We start from the raw sequence: 15,943 nt of genomic DNA, 5'->3' as shown, positions 1-15,943 counted from the left end.
TAAGGGACAAAATGAGATCAAACTAGCTAGAGACATAAAGGGTAATAAGAAAATATTTTACAAATACATGAGAAGCAAGAGGAAGACCAAGGACAGGGTAGGCCCGTTACCTAATGAGGGGAGAAAAACAATAACAGAAAATGTGGAAATGGCAGAGGTACTTAATGACTTCTTTGTTTTGGTTTTCACCAAGAAGCTTGGTGGTGATTGGACGTCTAGCATAGTGAATGCCAGTGAAAATGAAGTAGGATCAGAGGCTAAAATAGGAAAAGAACAAGTTAAAAATTACTTAGACTAATTAGATGTCTTCAAGTCACCAGGGCCTGATTAAATGCATCTTAGAATACTCAAAGAGCTGACTGAGAAGATATCTGAGCCATTAGCAATTATCTTTGAAAAGTCATGGAAGACGGGAGAAAGGAAAAATATAGTGCCCATCTATAAAAATGGAAATAAGGACAACCCGCGTAATTACAGACCAGTCAGCTTAACTTCTGTACCTGGAAAGATAATGGAGCAAATAATTAAGCAATCAATTTGCAAACATCTAGAAGATAATAAGGTGATAAGTAACAGTCAGCATGGATTTGTCAAGAACAAATCATGTCAAACTAATGTTATAGCTTTATTTGACAGGGTAACAAGCCTTGTGGATGCGGGAGAAGCGGTAGACATGGTATATCTTGATTTTAGTAAAGCTTTTGATACTATCTCACATGACCTCATAAACAAACTAGGGAAATGCAACCTAGATGGAGCTACTACAAGGTGGGTGCATAACTGGTTGGAAAACCATTACCAGAGAGTAGTTATCAGTGGTTCACAGTCATGCTGGAAGGGCATAACAAGTGGGGTCCTGCAGGGATCAGTTCTGGGTCCGGTTCTATTCAATATCTTCATCAATGATTTAGATAATGGCATAGAGAGTACACTTATCAAGTTTGTGGATGATACCAAGCTGGGAGGGGTTGCAAGTGCTTTGGAGGATAGGATTAAAATTGAAAATGATCTGGAAAAACTGGAGAAATGGTCTGAAGTAAATAGGATGAAATTCAATAATGAAAAAATGCAAAGTACTCTGTTTAGGAAAGAACAATCAGTTGCACACATACAAAATGGGAAATGACTGCCTAGGAAGGAGTGCTGTGGAAAGGGACCTGGGGGGTCATAGTAGACCGAAAGCTAAACATGAGTCAACAGTGTAACAATAGTTAAAAAAAAAAAAAAAAGGAAATGTCATTCTGGGATATATTAGCAGGAGTGTTGTAAACAGGACATGACAAGTAATTCTTCCACTCTACTCCATGCTGATTAGGCCTCAACTGGAGTATTTCGTCCAGTTCACATTTTAGGAAAGATATAGACAAACTGGAGAAAGTCCATAGAAGAGCAACAAAAGCGATTAAAGGTCTAGAAAACACAACTTATGATGGAAAATTGAAAAATTGGGTTTGCTTGGTCTAGAAAACAGGAGACTGAGAAGGGAAATGATAACAGTTTTCAAGTACATAAAAGGTTGTTACAAGGAGGAGAGAGAAGAATTGTTCTTCTTAACCTCTGAGGCTAGGACAAAAAGCAATGGGCTTAAATTGCAGGAAGGGAGATTTAGATTGGACATTAGGAAAAATTCCCTGTCAGGCCAGTTAAGCACTGGAATAAATTGCCTAGGGAGATTTAAATTGCCATCATTGGAGATTTTTAAGAGCAGGTTAGACAAATACTTGTCAGGAATGGTCTAGATAATACTTAGCCCTACCACCAGTGCAGGGGACTGGACTAGATGACCTCTCGAGGTCCCTTTCCAGTCCTAAAATTCTATGAAAAAATAAATAATATTTACTGAAGTAATTTGGCTACTTAAACAGCCCACATGGCTGTATGAAAGTGGACTTTCCTGTCAAAATGGTAATACGTGCCAGTTCAAACACTAGCATCATAATATGGGAACAGCTTTCTTGTACCATTAATGTTTTTTAATCAGATATGCACAACCAAGTGCTTCTAATACAAGGGGCACTGGTAACATAGAAGGAAACAGAAAACATATCAATAATTGCCACTTCAAATTCCTGGTTTTTTTCCAAACCTATCCTAATCCTACTTCTCCTAGAGGCTCAGATACTGCTGTAAGTAGAAACAGACACCAAGCAACCTTTATGAATGCCATAGCATATGTGCTTTTAATAAAAAAGGCAGACAACTGTTCACTGTTCACTGAGTACACTAATTGTTTCTTAATAACTGGAGTACATCCTACAACGTAAGATTATAGAAAACCAATCTATGCTATTTGCAGTATTATAGTAAATAATAATAAAACAGTAAAGATAAAACAAAAATAGGAATTTTTGCCAAGAAGAAATGGATTTTTGCATATTGGTCTATGTTATCTGTATTTTTAAGGTGATTAAATGTTGATGTTTCATTGCTAGGGATTTATTTAGCTGCTGATTTTTTGTAATAATCTCATATCAGTACCAGATTTATATATGTTTTTGCAATATATTGTACTGTAGGAGTACAGTGGTTAGCTTTCCGTCACTTAAAAGTAAAAGTTTAAGATAAATTTTCTTTAATAAATAAATGATCCTTTCAGCACAAATCTAATCCACTGATACTGATAAACTATGGCAAGCCTTCTGACATTATGGCAGTCTGGCACTAAGCCAGAATGTGACTTCATCTTCTCCAACACTCAGTGGCAAAGCAAAGGGCTGATTGTAATCTGCACCACAAAGCCTGATGAAAAGAAACATTAAAATGATACACAATCCCTCTGACCAGTTAGACTAAGACACTCAGAGAGGCAGAGATAGGGCACTATTGCTATTAGTATACATTATATGGCAGATTCTCACACCAAAACAAAGATCTGAACCTGCACAATATTTTCTACCTGGATCCACTTTCTTAATGCACTAAGGGTATAAATGCCAGACACCTGTCTAAATTACAGACTAAAGGCCTCAGATTAAAATTATTCAAGCAGCAAGTAAAAACCTGTGCAGTGTTCTATTTTGTGTGCTATGTGGTAGCAGAAAAATATTATGTTCAGTGTATTGTATGCAAGGTAACATATGAATGTGTCAATTCAGGTTCATTTTGTGACACCTTTGTATTACTAAATTCTACAGATTACGTTAAAGAGGAATTATGATACAAGATGAGTTTCTAAATGAATATAGCTTTCTGCTTAGCAGCTGTCAAATTCATATGAGGCCCTGCATTGCATAAAACCCCTACTGAAACTGTGATAGCCCCAAAAGGTTTGTAGTAATCAATTTGGGTCATGAGTCTTGTCTTTAAATTAGGGAATTCAAAAGAAGACTGTGACATAAATGATGTGCAAGTGTAATGTGGAAATATAACGCTTTGTTACAAGGCAATTGAAATATGATACCAATTTAACAGGTAAAATATAATAAAAAATTACAATTGCGTGAGGTAGAAATGAACTTTCTGGTGAGCAAAAGAAAATACACAACCTCACCCTTCCAAAAAGCCCCCTGGAACCCAACTAACAAAATATCAGACAACCAAATTAGAAGATGATTAACTCTTACGACACTTAGAAACTTGTCCTCCCTTGAAAAACAGGAACAGGCAGGGAAAAGTTATATGAAAGGAAGTGTGGCTTTGGGAGTCGTACACGTCTACCTCATATTTCCCTCAGAGAGATGGGACAGGTAGAACTGCGAAGTGGGCAGTCAGCACAGCATAAACAGAAGTGAGACTATGACTTTACGTGTTTCTGACTTGGAACGTGGTCATGTGCCAAGGTTTGAGGGTAGTCATTGGGAAGCTTTGTGCTACGCCAGCAGGAAGAACATTGGGAGGCAGGATGGATCACATTAGGAAGTGCACCTGCTAACAGGGATTCGTCAGCATGAAGACAAATGGGAAATCGCTTTCTTCTAGCTGTTGGTGGGGACAAAAGGGTAGCAGAGCTCTTGTTTGCCAGAGGAGGAAGGAGAGAAAACCAGGACACAGAAGTCCTGCTGCAGGTGAGGAGACATGGACAGGGACTGGAGACCAATGTAACTGGGTGCAGTTCTGCACTAAAAGACACTATAACTCTATTAATTAAAAGGCAGGAGAAAATGCAGATGAAAAGACTAGGGAGCATTGACAGAGGAACATGGAATAATGCGGAGTTCTGAATACTGGGGAAGTTCATTAAGGAAGCTGAAAATGATACTGTAAGCTTGAAATCCTACATTACAGTCAGACAATCTAAAAGGTACTGTATATTAAGTAATAAACTCAAAACACATTGCCAAGACTGGCCAAAGCCCATAGGTTTTCACACCTTGGCTAAGATTTGTTTTTTTTTTCCTCCACATACTCCTCCTTACCCAGCCAAAAACCCAGAAGTGTTTGCTGCATAGGTCCCTCTCCCACATGTTTTACCTTATCAAGAGATTCTCTTATCATGAAGCTGGTTCTCTTTAGGCCTGCCACTGCTCCTGTCACCTGCCTCTAGACTGAGTTCAAACATAGAATCATAGAACTGGAAGGGACCTCAAGAGGTCATCTAGTCCAATCTCCTGCACTCATGGCAGTACTAAATATTACCTAGACCATTCGTGACAGGTGTTTGTCTAACCTGCCCTTAAAAATCTCCAATGATGAAGATTCTACAACCTCCCTAAGCAATTTATTCCAGTGCTTAACCACCCTGACAGTTTGGAAGTTTTTCCTAATGTCCAACCTAAACTGCCTCTGCTGTAATTTAAGCCCATTACTTCTTGTTCTAACCATAGAGGTTAAAGAGAACAATTTTTCTTCCTCCTCCTTCTAACAACCTTTCATGTACTTGAAAACTGTTATCGCGTCCTTCCCTCGGTCTTCTCTTCTCCAGACTAACCAAACCCAAATTTTTCAATCTTCCCTCACAGGTCATTTAATCATTTTGGTTGTTCTTCTCTGGACTTTCTCCAATTTGTCCAAATCTTTCTTGAAATCTGGTACCCAAAACTGGACACAATACTCCAGCTGAGGCCTATTCAGTGCGGAGTAGAGCAGAAGAATTACTTCTCGTGTTTTGCTTACAAAACCCCTGCTAATACATTCCAGAATGATGTTTGTTCCAGTTTGTCCAGGTTATTTTCAATTTTAATCCTATCCTTCAAAGCACTTGCAACCCCTCCAGTTTGGTATCATCTGCAAACTTTATAAATGTACTTTCTATGCCATTATCTAAATCATTTACATCTTTGACTCTAATTCTTTCCTTGTGTCAGATAGCAGAGAAGCACTGTGGATTAAAGAGGGCCAAGAGACAGCTGGAACAAACTAGGAGGCTGATCTCTGGACTTAGGAGAAGCTGAACAGGAAGTAGGGAGAAGAACTCACAAAAAAGGGATGGAAAAGGAAATGAAATAGTAGCTGAGAAGGAGAAAGTAACAGGGATCCTACCAGGAGCAGGTGTCATTGGATATGGGATATGAGGTGCAAGTAATGTGCAGATAATTAGGGGGATGTAGCTGAAGCTCGCTGGGTGGGTAAACTTATCTAAGACATTATTCTTATCCAAATGAAGCTCAACCTTAAAGAAGTTTCACTGTACTTCAAAGCCCTGCGAGGAGCTTATGATCAGGAAGATGTGATTTTTTATTGAATCAGTTCATCAATCCCTGCTCATATGAAGCTCTGTGTCTTCTCGGTTTAATTCAGGTTAGAAGAACGTTTTCAATAAAATTTTAAGAATTTTCACATACTAAAAGGAAAAACAAATCATGGAATGTTACTGGAAGCAAGGCAGTGCCAAAAAATCTACACTGATCATGGAACTGTTTGGGAAAAGTAAAATCACATTTGCATTGTTTTTCAAAACTGGAAATAACAAGAGGGGTTTTTGTTTGTTCTCAGGAAAATTAAAGGTAACTTACTCAGGCCATAATTTGTTACTTTGCTTTTTCTCTAAGAAGACCGGATGGCTCAATAGGCCCCTTTCACTTAATAAGTCAGCAGTTTGAGACTAGCTTGAATGGATATCGACTGAAGTGTTACCATCTGTTCAGTTCCACAAGTAAAACTGGTTGGGGGTCTTAGTGCACATTACAAAATTCAGTTTCACTAATTAATACCCTTGTCTCAACAAAAGAGAGACCACAGATTGGGTGGACAAAGAGAAAGATCTTAAAAGGCAATCTCTGTAGATTAGGGTTGAGGTACATTAGGGGCATAATGAGTGGGAAGCCTGACTTCACTACTGCTGCTCATGTTTAAATGCTGATTTTATAACTGCTCAATGCTAAATGCCTACTCTTCTTTGCTAGAATATTAAGTAATGAACTAGGCAGATACACAAAACAGTATGAAGCTGTAGGAGAGGCAGCTGTTGATATCTGACAGAAGCGATACAAGAATGAAAAATAACCCAGGGCACTGGCTGTAATTGGCTACGGTTCTGGGTTCTTTTACTGATTTAAAGAACATACATATATGAAACAGCAAGGCTGTTAAATTACATTCAATCTTATACTTCAATGTATCATCTCTGCACAATGCTAAAGAAATGTTGGCAAATTAATGCCTGGACTGTGTACTTTAATACACATTGTACCAAAAAATGTGAATTGATATAGTATTAGTTATTTATTAAAAAACAGTGTTGCCAGTACAGTTGTTTCTGAGAAGCTATAACATTTCCTTATACTTAGAATAGGAAATAATTGTGGAATCTGTTAGCAAATGTTGAGTTTTTTATGATGAACGTTAACTTTCCGATTAAGAGCCTGGCATTACATTAAGTCAAAATCCAAATTCCTTACTCAGCTAGAACTTTCACTGGCTTCAGAATCTGGCCCATTGTTTGAATAGAACTGAAGCAAACTCTTACAGGATGGCATGACTATCTTCACCAAGGCAATTCACAAAACCCGAGGCTCAGATGTTGGAGTGCAGCCGACCCACACACCGGTTAAAGGTCACCTCTCCATCTCCTAGATCTTCCTATAGCCTTTATACAGTGATGGTCTTCCTGTGCCAAGTTAGAACAGCCTGAGGGTATTTTTTACTTTGGGGTTAAATTATTGTTTTATTCACAGTGAAGTTAGAGTAGGTTCGCAGCTAAAAGCGGTGAGTATTTGTGCAGGGAAAAGTGGTAGTTTCAAACACCTCAATTTTCTAAAGATTCAAAATATTTTCTTATATCCAGTACATTTCACTGCTTGATTTCAAGACTTACATTGTCTTGAAATCTTGTACTCAGGTGAATTGAAATAGAAAGTGACAATGAGATGCATATTTCAGAATTTACTCTATACAAAGACATTATTGTGAGTTTTAGCAGGTGTTTCTGAATGAGGAAGAAAATGATTGCCAAGTTTAAGATACTAAATGACAGATAAAATATCTGCTTTCACTCTTTTTATACTGCAGTCTCCAAAATCAAGAACACTATAGATTCATACAGTACAATAAAAATTCACTCGCATTTTGGTGATTGTGGCATTAAATAGCAACCCTGAGATGCTGTGCAAATAAACTTATTTTTCTGAATCACAGAGGCTGTATTTTCTCTTGACGGTAACAAGATTATTTTTCAGAGTAGTCTTTAGGTAGTTTTTAACAGTGTATCATCAGATGAAAAGCAAGCGTAGTTCTGTACTGTAATAGTAAATGTTCAGTAACTGTTTAAATCTTTCCTGCCCAAGTTATTTAAATACACTGGGTATTTATATGTTCCAACCTTTGGAGTTAGCTTTAAAGCGATGTTAATGAGGAAAAAATAATTATGCAAAAGTTTATACAAAAGCTCTTTATAAAATAAAATTAATAAATGGTGCTTTCAGCCTGTCCTCTCATAAACAAGCAATTCACTCCACAGAAAATGAAATGTTAACTTGTAGAAGCTTGTAAAGGTCTTCCTCAGTGCTGTTACTCTTGAGAGTGTCAATGCTTAATCTGTGGGGCCTGGACACTAAAGAAATAGGTACATTACAAATTATATCAATTACGAGATATCTGAGATTAGATAAGAATAATTATTTATGTTGGACCCACAGTATCCTAGGTGTATGACAGCTAGCTAGCTGGGTAGTAATGGTTTCTTCATTGCCATTATGGTCTACCATGTCATGGCATTCTAAAGGAGTTTTAAACCATTAACTATTGACATGACAGACTGTAAAGGGAGCACTGTATCAATGACTATTCAGAGAGTCCTTAATTCATGGATCACTGATGGGACACACCATAACCACCCTTAAAGGAGCACTCCTGGTCTGATGGACACAACAGACCATAATGGCTTTGAAGGAGCAATTATGATGTATTGTGTTTAATGGATGCTATCAGAGTCCCTTCATCCAAAAATTATTGACATGAGAGGTCATTGCTGTCTGCAGTGTCTATTCATGTCTCCATGGATTATTGACATGATGGCCCATAATTGGTTTTGCTGTTCCTGTTGCATTCCATCGTACTATTACAGCCCACAATTTATGGATTATTGACAGGACAGAAGACAATGGCTTGGAGCTGCTATATGCTCAGTCATGACTTCGGGCAATTACAGACTATTTAATCCATGCAACATTGACACAATGGACCATAATTCCCCCATTGCAGCTGGTATTGTATCTGTCTTGCTAATGTGTACCACGAATGATCCTTATCCATAAAAATTCTGAAAGGAACTTGGGTTCTCTTAACCTACAATCAACCGGAGTTCACGTATTCAAAATAGTCCAAGCATTGTATCATTTGTACACTACTTAGTGCATGTACTGTTAAAGTATGTATGACAAACAACCTTATGAAAAGGAATCTCCTGTGAGCAAAGTAGCCACCTCACTACATCAGTCATTTTAACAAAGGCACCTGCCCCATCATGGCTCTAATGGTATGTAAAACTGAAATAATCCAGGGGTATAATTATCACACACGAGGATAGAAAAGCAGGAACCAGCGATAATGTTAAGAATAGTAAGAAAGAGAACATTGAGAAAATTACCTCATATTCTTGTGAGAACTTCAAATTGTCATTAGCTTTCAATCTTTCAATGTGATCTGCTAGTTCCAAGATAGGTATTGGAGGATGGCTAGCCATACCTGTTGAAAGAGAGAGAAGGAAAACAGAATTTAAAATAAATCAAAGAGATTGCATCATTCTAAAATTTAGAGAATACAGTAGTTAGAATGGCTAGAAATATGCAAGTTGTAAAGATGTTGTATGTGAAAGAAGCAGGCAGATAGTTTGGTTACTCAAAGCAGGACATGCTCTGGAGAGATGAGCTTTGAAGCCAAATAAAAAAAAAGTCACCAAGCATATTCCCAAAGCTAACATTCCTAGTGTAAAAGAAAGTGTTATTGTGCCATGAGTCAATGAGGTTAGCTAGGCAAGGAAAAATGAGACAGTTAGACCTGATGTTGACTTCTGCTTTGAGTAATGACTCTTAATGTCATTTCAAACTCCTTCTCCTGCACTGTATGAAATGGAAACTGTGTTGAATTAGATGATGAAAGGTGAGCTGAGAAAATAGACACTGAAAGAGGCCTAAAGGGGAAAGAATAGTATTTTGACAGAAAACAAAGTGACTTATGCATAATCAAGGAAAACTAACTTGGAGAATGAAGGTTACCAGGGTAACCGGAGACACCTGAACCTGCAAAGGAAATGGTATAAAATACAATAAAATAAAAAATCCCAAATAAATTAATAAAATAAAAATAAAAATGAAATGGATAGCTAGATAGTTAGAAAGGACTAATAACAATGTTTCAAGGACTGAAAGACTGACTATACATTCTGACTAAATCAGATCAGGAATACTTTAAGATAGCTTTAATATTTTATGAAGGTTAGAGATGACTGACATTCACATGCAACTATGTATGACTAGAGTAACATGCATCACTGCTTACAGACAACAGTCACTAAAGACAAGATTGGACATCAGACAACTAGAGCTTCAAAAATGTTTTCACTAGTAGCAGATTGTAGAGACAGGGGTTGTACAATTCAGCTGGAAACACATATCTGGCTGCACTAGTACTTTAAAATGATCTTACCCCCAAGCCCCATTATCAACCCCCAAAAGTACCTACAATCTACTTCAGGTGTAAACATCTTTGTCTGTTGATGAAGATACAGAACAAAAGAGAGTGAAAGAAAGAGAGGAAAAAAGATGGGGGTAGGGAGGAGAAGAAGGGAGGAAGAAAGAGAGAGGGAGAGAAAAAAGGCAGAAAGAGATGTGGGGCCAACTAGCACAGCCTGCCAGCTGAAGATTTGCCAGCCCACTCCTTGTGGCCATGTTTTTCCAAACAATTAGTTTATTTGGCCCGCCCCAAAATGGTTTGCATTTATTTCTTCAGGTTTACTTTTACCAGGCCTAGAACAAAATAGCCTGTATAACCACTTGCAGGGAGAAACCACAGCTGGCTAGAAAATTTAAACTAGTGAACCCCAGGATCTGTTGAAATTACAAAAGAAAACAATGATGACTACAGGGGGCTCAAAGTGGAAGCCATGTTGCACATTTCAGTTTGCTTTGTCACCGTGAATCTCAGAAGTGTTCTGTGGGACACCTAACTTGCATTTGCTACCGCACCACTCAATGACCATGGGATTATGATATGGTCACTTCATTAAATGATTTTGCGGTATTTCAGTAACCAATTAATAAACTTCAGTACATATGAAGGACCAGCAGCACTGATCCTAATCATTTGAGCCTTGTACATTACACAGAAATGCTACACTCATTTAGTCAAATGCTACCTGCACAATGATTCTGCCACTGTGAGGTTTTATTATAGATAGTATGACATGCTGCCAGTCAATTGAACAAAGGGGAGGATCCAGGAATATTGGAGATTTTTTTGGAAGTTATAGGTACAAAAGTAGTAGCCAAAACTCTATCTATATCCATTCTGGAGTCTCCCATTTTCTCAGTTGTCAAATTAAGGGCTACGTTATATTCATTTTTGAAAGGGTGGGTGACTTTTTAAAATAATTAAACTGATTTGATCCAGATCAAGCACCCCAATGAAAAGTATGGGAATGAAAAGGCACAAGAAAACTCTAGACTTATCCAGAAATGGAGGTGGACTGATGTACATCTAAAACAGTGCTTGAACAAAGAAAATAATAGAGACAAAGATGTTTAGACCTTTTCGAGCGAATCGTGGGAGAGAGTTATTATCATATAAGGACTGAGTGGTAGTTTGGCTAGAGAGGGAGGACACAGAGCCAATCAGGGAAGCGTAGGGGACTGAATTACTGCTCAAAGCTGTAAAAAGTAAAGCCAATTGGAAACGGGAAACAAATTAGTAACAGTAGTAGAAGACCATCATAATCAATCAATCATACACACACACACATGTGCACTTCTGACATGCACAAAACCATTGTCTGGAAACCGTACGCAGAAGAAAATATCCAGAGGTCCAATCTCTCTACTGTAAACAAGAAGGTGGGTTGTCTCTGTTAATTAGTGAACCTATCCTTTTCAACAACACCATGAACTTGGATCTCAATACTTAGCTCAGTGTGAAGGGTATTTAGTCATTTTAAAGAGTCAGAAATTGTGGATATATTATTAGGCTATTTGATTAATCAAATCATAGTTAGTCCTTTTTAAACTGGTCTTATTTATAACCATCATTACAGAGGTACCCATTAGCACTTCTAAAGTTGAGCATCTACTACCATTTAAATTTCTCACTATACATTTCTAAAGGGTGATTTTGTAGTAAACATTTGGTACAGAGTGAAACTTGGCATAAAACTTTTCTAAGCAGGAAGCTTACAGATAACTTTTAAAATTAATTGGCTTGGTCTTACTTGAACATAAACCCCTTCTGCCAGGACTCATTTTATGATCCTATAATTGAACAATACTTAAAATTCTTTAACTAATATTTTACAGTCAGCTTATAAAGTGCAATAATAGCATTTGGTAGGGCTATTATTTTTAAAGACACAACAGATGCAACTGAGGTGACAAATAATTACTTTTTCATTTCTGAAGGTCTTTTGCTATGTACTCATTCTATGCATCCATATCAAATAGATATGTACTCTTGTTAATATGCATCCACAGTTCTTAAAGAGATATTATGTTATATGCTATGGGTGCATATTAAGGCCACATTCTGTCCCTGGTGCATATAGGAGGCGCCTATTAACATCAACATGGGTTGTGTGCACCTAGGGCAGAATTTGACGCACAGAACACTACACAAAAGGTTGCTGATCAGACTTATTTTTATGGCTTTACAATACAGAATGCCAGGGCTGCCCAGAGGATTCAGGGGCCTGGGGTCTTCGGCGGTGGGAGGCCCCCACTTCGGTGGTAATTCAGCGGCGGGGGGTCTTTCCGCTCTGGGACCCGCTGCTGAAGTGCCCCAAAGAATCGCGGAGGGGGCTCCCCTGCCACCGAATTGCCGCCGAAGACCCGGAGCGGAAGAAGCTCCGGGGGCCCGGGCCCCGCAAGAGTTTTCCGGGACCCCCAGAGCGAGTGAAGGACCCCGCTCCAGCGGCCCCAAAAAACTCTCATGGGGGCCCCTGTGGGGCCCGGGGCAAATTGCCCCACTTGCCCCCCGCTCTGGGCAGCCCTGCAGAATGCATACTTTTGCTTCATATATGCTATGAACATGTATTAAAAATAATAAGACAAAATGCAATTACATCTGAACAGGCCCTCTGACATGCTTAGTAGGTCTAAAAGAATAACATGCCAATGACATGCTTTGCTTTGCTTTTTTTATTTAAATGACAAAAAAGATAAGAAATTAAAGCACACAGAAATGTTAAAATAACGTTAAAGACCTGACTCATATCAATGAAGACAACATCATGCAAAGTTACACCTGAATTTCCATACATAACCAGCCCTTGTGCCTATGTACTGCGGAGGATTGCAAAAAAGTGAGTGATTTTATACTGCATAATTGTGTTCCCCAAAAAAGAATTAAACAAGAGCTTGTGATTCCAATAACATGTGGAAATATCTTCTGCTTGTCTTGTGGTAAATGTACCACTAATTCAGAGGAACATGGTATACTATATGGGATACAATGCTTAGGCACAATAGAGAGAGTAAGGGCAAAATTCACCCCAGTGCAGGTGAAAGGACCTCTGCATCAATCACTTAATCCACACTTAAATCCTGCGGGTGAAAGCCTGATCCCACTGAAGTCAATGGAGATTTTGATCTTTATTTCAATGGGGCCAGGATTCCACCCTTAATGCGGAATGTAACCAAGCACCTTATGTAGGCTCTCTGCATTGGGATGAATTGTACTATAAATGAATAAGAAATACAAAAGGAGCCTTTCAATTGCTATTTTGTTGCTTCTATGCATTTATGAGACAGAGATCAAGGTGTTTTTGTGGTCTTAATATCATTAGGGAGCACACATTTGGTTTGAAACTTGCTCAAGATATGAATGCAGCTCCACATTTACAAGCCCCTCATGAATAAACAATAAATTAGAGATTACATAGAACACTGAGCTGTGATAACACACAATAATTGCTTTTAAAAAACAAACATATTGGAAATCTGACTTTTTTTTTTTTTACACAAAAACCTTTATTAAATTAATTATATTACAGGCCCACATCAAACTAATAATCTGTGATCATTAAAGACACATTTATTGAAATATGTATTTGATATAATACCATAGAAAAACAAAAAAAATCATGATGAGATGTTTCTTTCAACAGGAGAACCAATAAAAGTGGCACTTTTTCTGTCAAAAACTTGTAAAAACACAAATGCAAAACTTGTGTACAGCATGTGCAACAGATTAAAGGCCCAACAATACTGGTCTGCGATCAATGGGAATTTGTCTTCCATCACCCTCCAGGAGGGTATGCTTAGTATAGTATTCTTTGTTAACAGTCACTACAGTAAAAATAAACTTGAGGGAGTAGGTTCAGCGTTTGTCTACATGGAGAAAAAAAAAAAAGAATAGCTACCTCAAAGCATTCCAATAGTTATTCCACAACAGCTCCTTGTGTAGACACACTATTCTGGAATAAAATAAACTCCATTCCAGAATAATTAGTGTACTCCCAAAGCGGAGCAATGATTCTGGAATTAAAGCGACTTTTATTCTGGAAAAGGGTGTTCAAATGCGAGCTATTCTGGTTAATTTCCCCAAGCAGACAAGCCTGTATTCTCCCTTCAGTGCTGACATAACTCTCATGAATATGAATAGGAATTGCATGTATACAACGAGAGGATAGCCCTGCTAACTTGCAAGTCAGATGTATAAATCCAAACATCAACTTTTCCCCTTGTGTTTAATTTGCTATTTTCCAGTTGACCTGTTCTATTTTGTTTTTCTTCATCTTGGAAACAAAATGGTGCAGCTTCCTTGAATAACTCTCCCCACACGGATATGGTGAAGAATTACTTATGTAAATATGAGTAAATCTTTGAATTCAAAGCTGTTATAATTTTCTTTATTTTCCTTGAATTTCAAGCATCTTTTTATTTAACTAATGTGCTATAATGAGATAATTGTTTAATTGGTGTCCAATTACACAAATTATTTACGAGTGTGACACATTTTGTACTTAAATGAAAAACAAAAAGTGACTTGTCAGGAATAAATCAATCCTGTTCCTCAGCTGACAAGCAGATTGGAGTCTTTTTCTGAGCCTAGGGTCTCAGAAAATTTCAAACTTCAAATTTGTCACTTTACTCTGTGTAAGTCAGAGCTTCTCCTTCCTGTAGATGTCATTCGATGAAATCTTTTGTGAAGACGTAATTATTGTTCCTACCCTGACCCACCAGTCTTTGTCCACGTGACTTAGTGATTTATAAAATTTGCTTTCCAGGTTAATGATTTTAATGCCATATTTTCTAGTAAACTTGGGGTAGAATAGCAAGACTATGGCTCTCCTTCACCCCTGCCCCTCCACCTTTAGAAAATGATAGACTTATAAACTGAAATCCCTTATGCTGTTGGGAGATTGGGCTTTTTCATATTGACTCAAAGAAAACTTGGCGCAGATGTGACCCACTTGCTGGCATATGGGCCTATCTAACAAATGTACATTTGTATGGAAAGCACATATGGAGACAGGATCTTCTTCTCAGATGTAGAACTGTGGGCTATTCCCTTATGTTAAGACACAGTGCCAAATGTATCCATGGTGTAACTGCTTGTTGCAATGGAGTGAAGCCAGAGATGAATATGATCCTCTGTGTTCAGAATAAAATGAGAATTATCCTAATAACACTATTCTTTACTGGTAAAACATGAAGAAAAGTGATAAGAAACTAAAAGCTTTATTGTTCTGGCACTTCTGAATTTAGATTCATACGGTGACTTCATATTGTATTAGTATTTTCATCACCAGTTCAACTTGATCATTAATAAAATAAGAAAGCCCTGACGTTGAACTAGAAGATAAATACTACCCACAGTCCACATAGTTGCTTTCAAATGGTTATATTAAACCAGATACATTAAAGGTGCTTTTACTCATATGGAATGCAATTCAAATACATCTTAATCCAATAGGGTGAAACCTTGACATTCACATCCCACTTGACCCAGCCTTAGACAAAATACATTTGTGGTTTAAGATTAAAAACATAAATTTTTTTTGCAAAATTGTGTCTTGGGCATCAGACAAGTGGTTGTTTTTGAGTCTTTCAAATAGTCAAAGCATTTGTCACCCATTACTCTTTATCAAGGTTTGTTATTGTGAATACAGGGGATTCCATTATCATCTCCAAGTGGAAGCACATCTACTAAATTTCTATTTTGACAGGCATGTGTTTTCCCCTTAAACACTGGGGGGGAGGGTTAATGATGCTCTGCCTCACATTGTCTAATTTATTTTTGATCTCTACCCCCATTAGTAACCATATTAAACAAGAGATTAGTGAGCTAAACATTTCAATTTAAGTTCAAATTGTCTCCTGAATTGCTCCACAGTATCAGTTCATTAGGAAACAAAATGACT

The 15,943-nt window shown here is 37.7% G+C and overlaps 1 protein-coding gene across 3 annotated transcripts in view; it reads right to left on the bottom strand.

Moving 5' to 3' along the window:
- The window catches only part of PTPRD (protein tyrosine phosphatase receptor type D), a 1,010,945-nt gene that overhangs the window by 90,586 nt on the left and 904,416 nt on the right, over positions 1-15,943 (bottom strand). For all 3 annotated transcript variants that reach the window (XM_039543118.1, XM_039543120.1, XM_039543119.1), the window contains one exon: positions 8,963-9,060. In XM_039543118.1, the coding sequence (XP_039399052.1) occupies positions 8,963-9,060 (98 nt within the window). The remainder of the gene's footprint in view (positions 1-8,962; positions 9,061-15,943) is intronic.

This window comes from Mauremys reevesii, linkage group 6, assembly GCF_016161935.1.
Source record: "Mauremys reevesii isolate NIE-2019 linkage group 6, ASM1616193v1, whole genome shotgun sequence".
NCBI classification, from domain to species: domain Eukaryota; kingdom Metazoa; phylum Chordata; order Testudines; family Geoemydidae; genus Mauremys; species Mauremys reevesii.
Note: the sequence above shows the minus strand (reverse complement) of the source record. Positions and strands in the feature narration are given on the sequence as shown.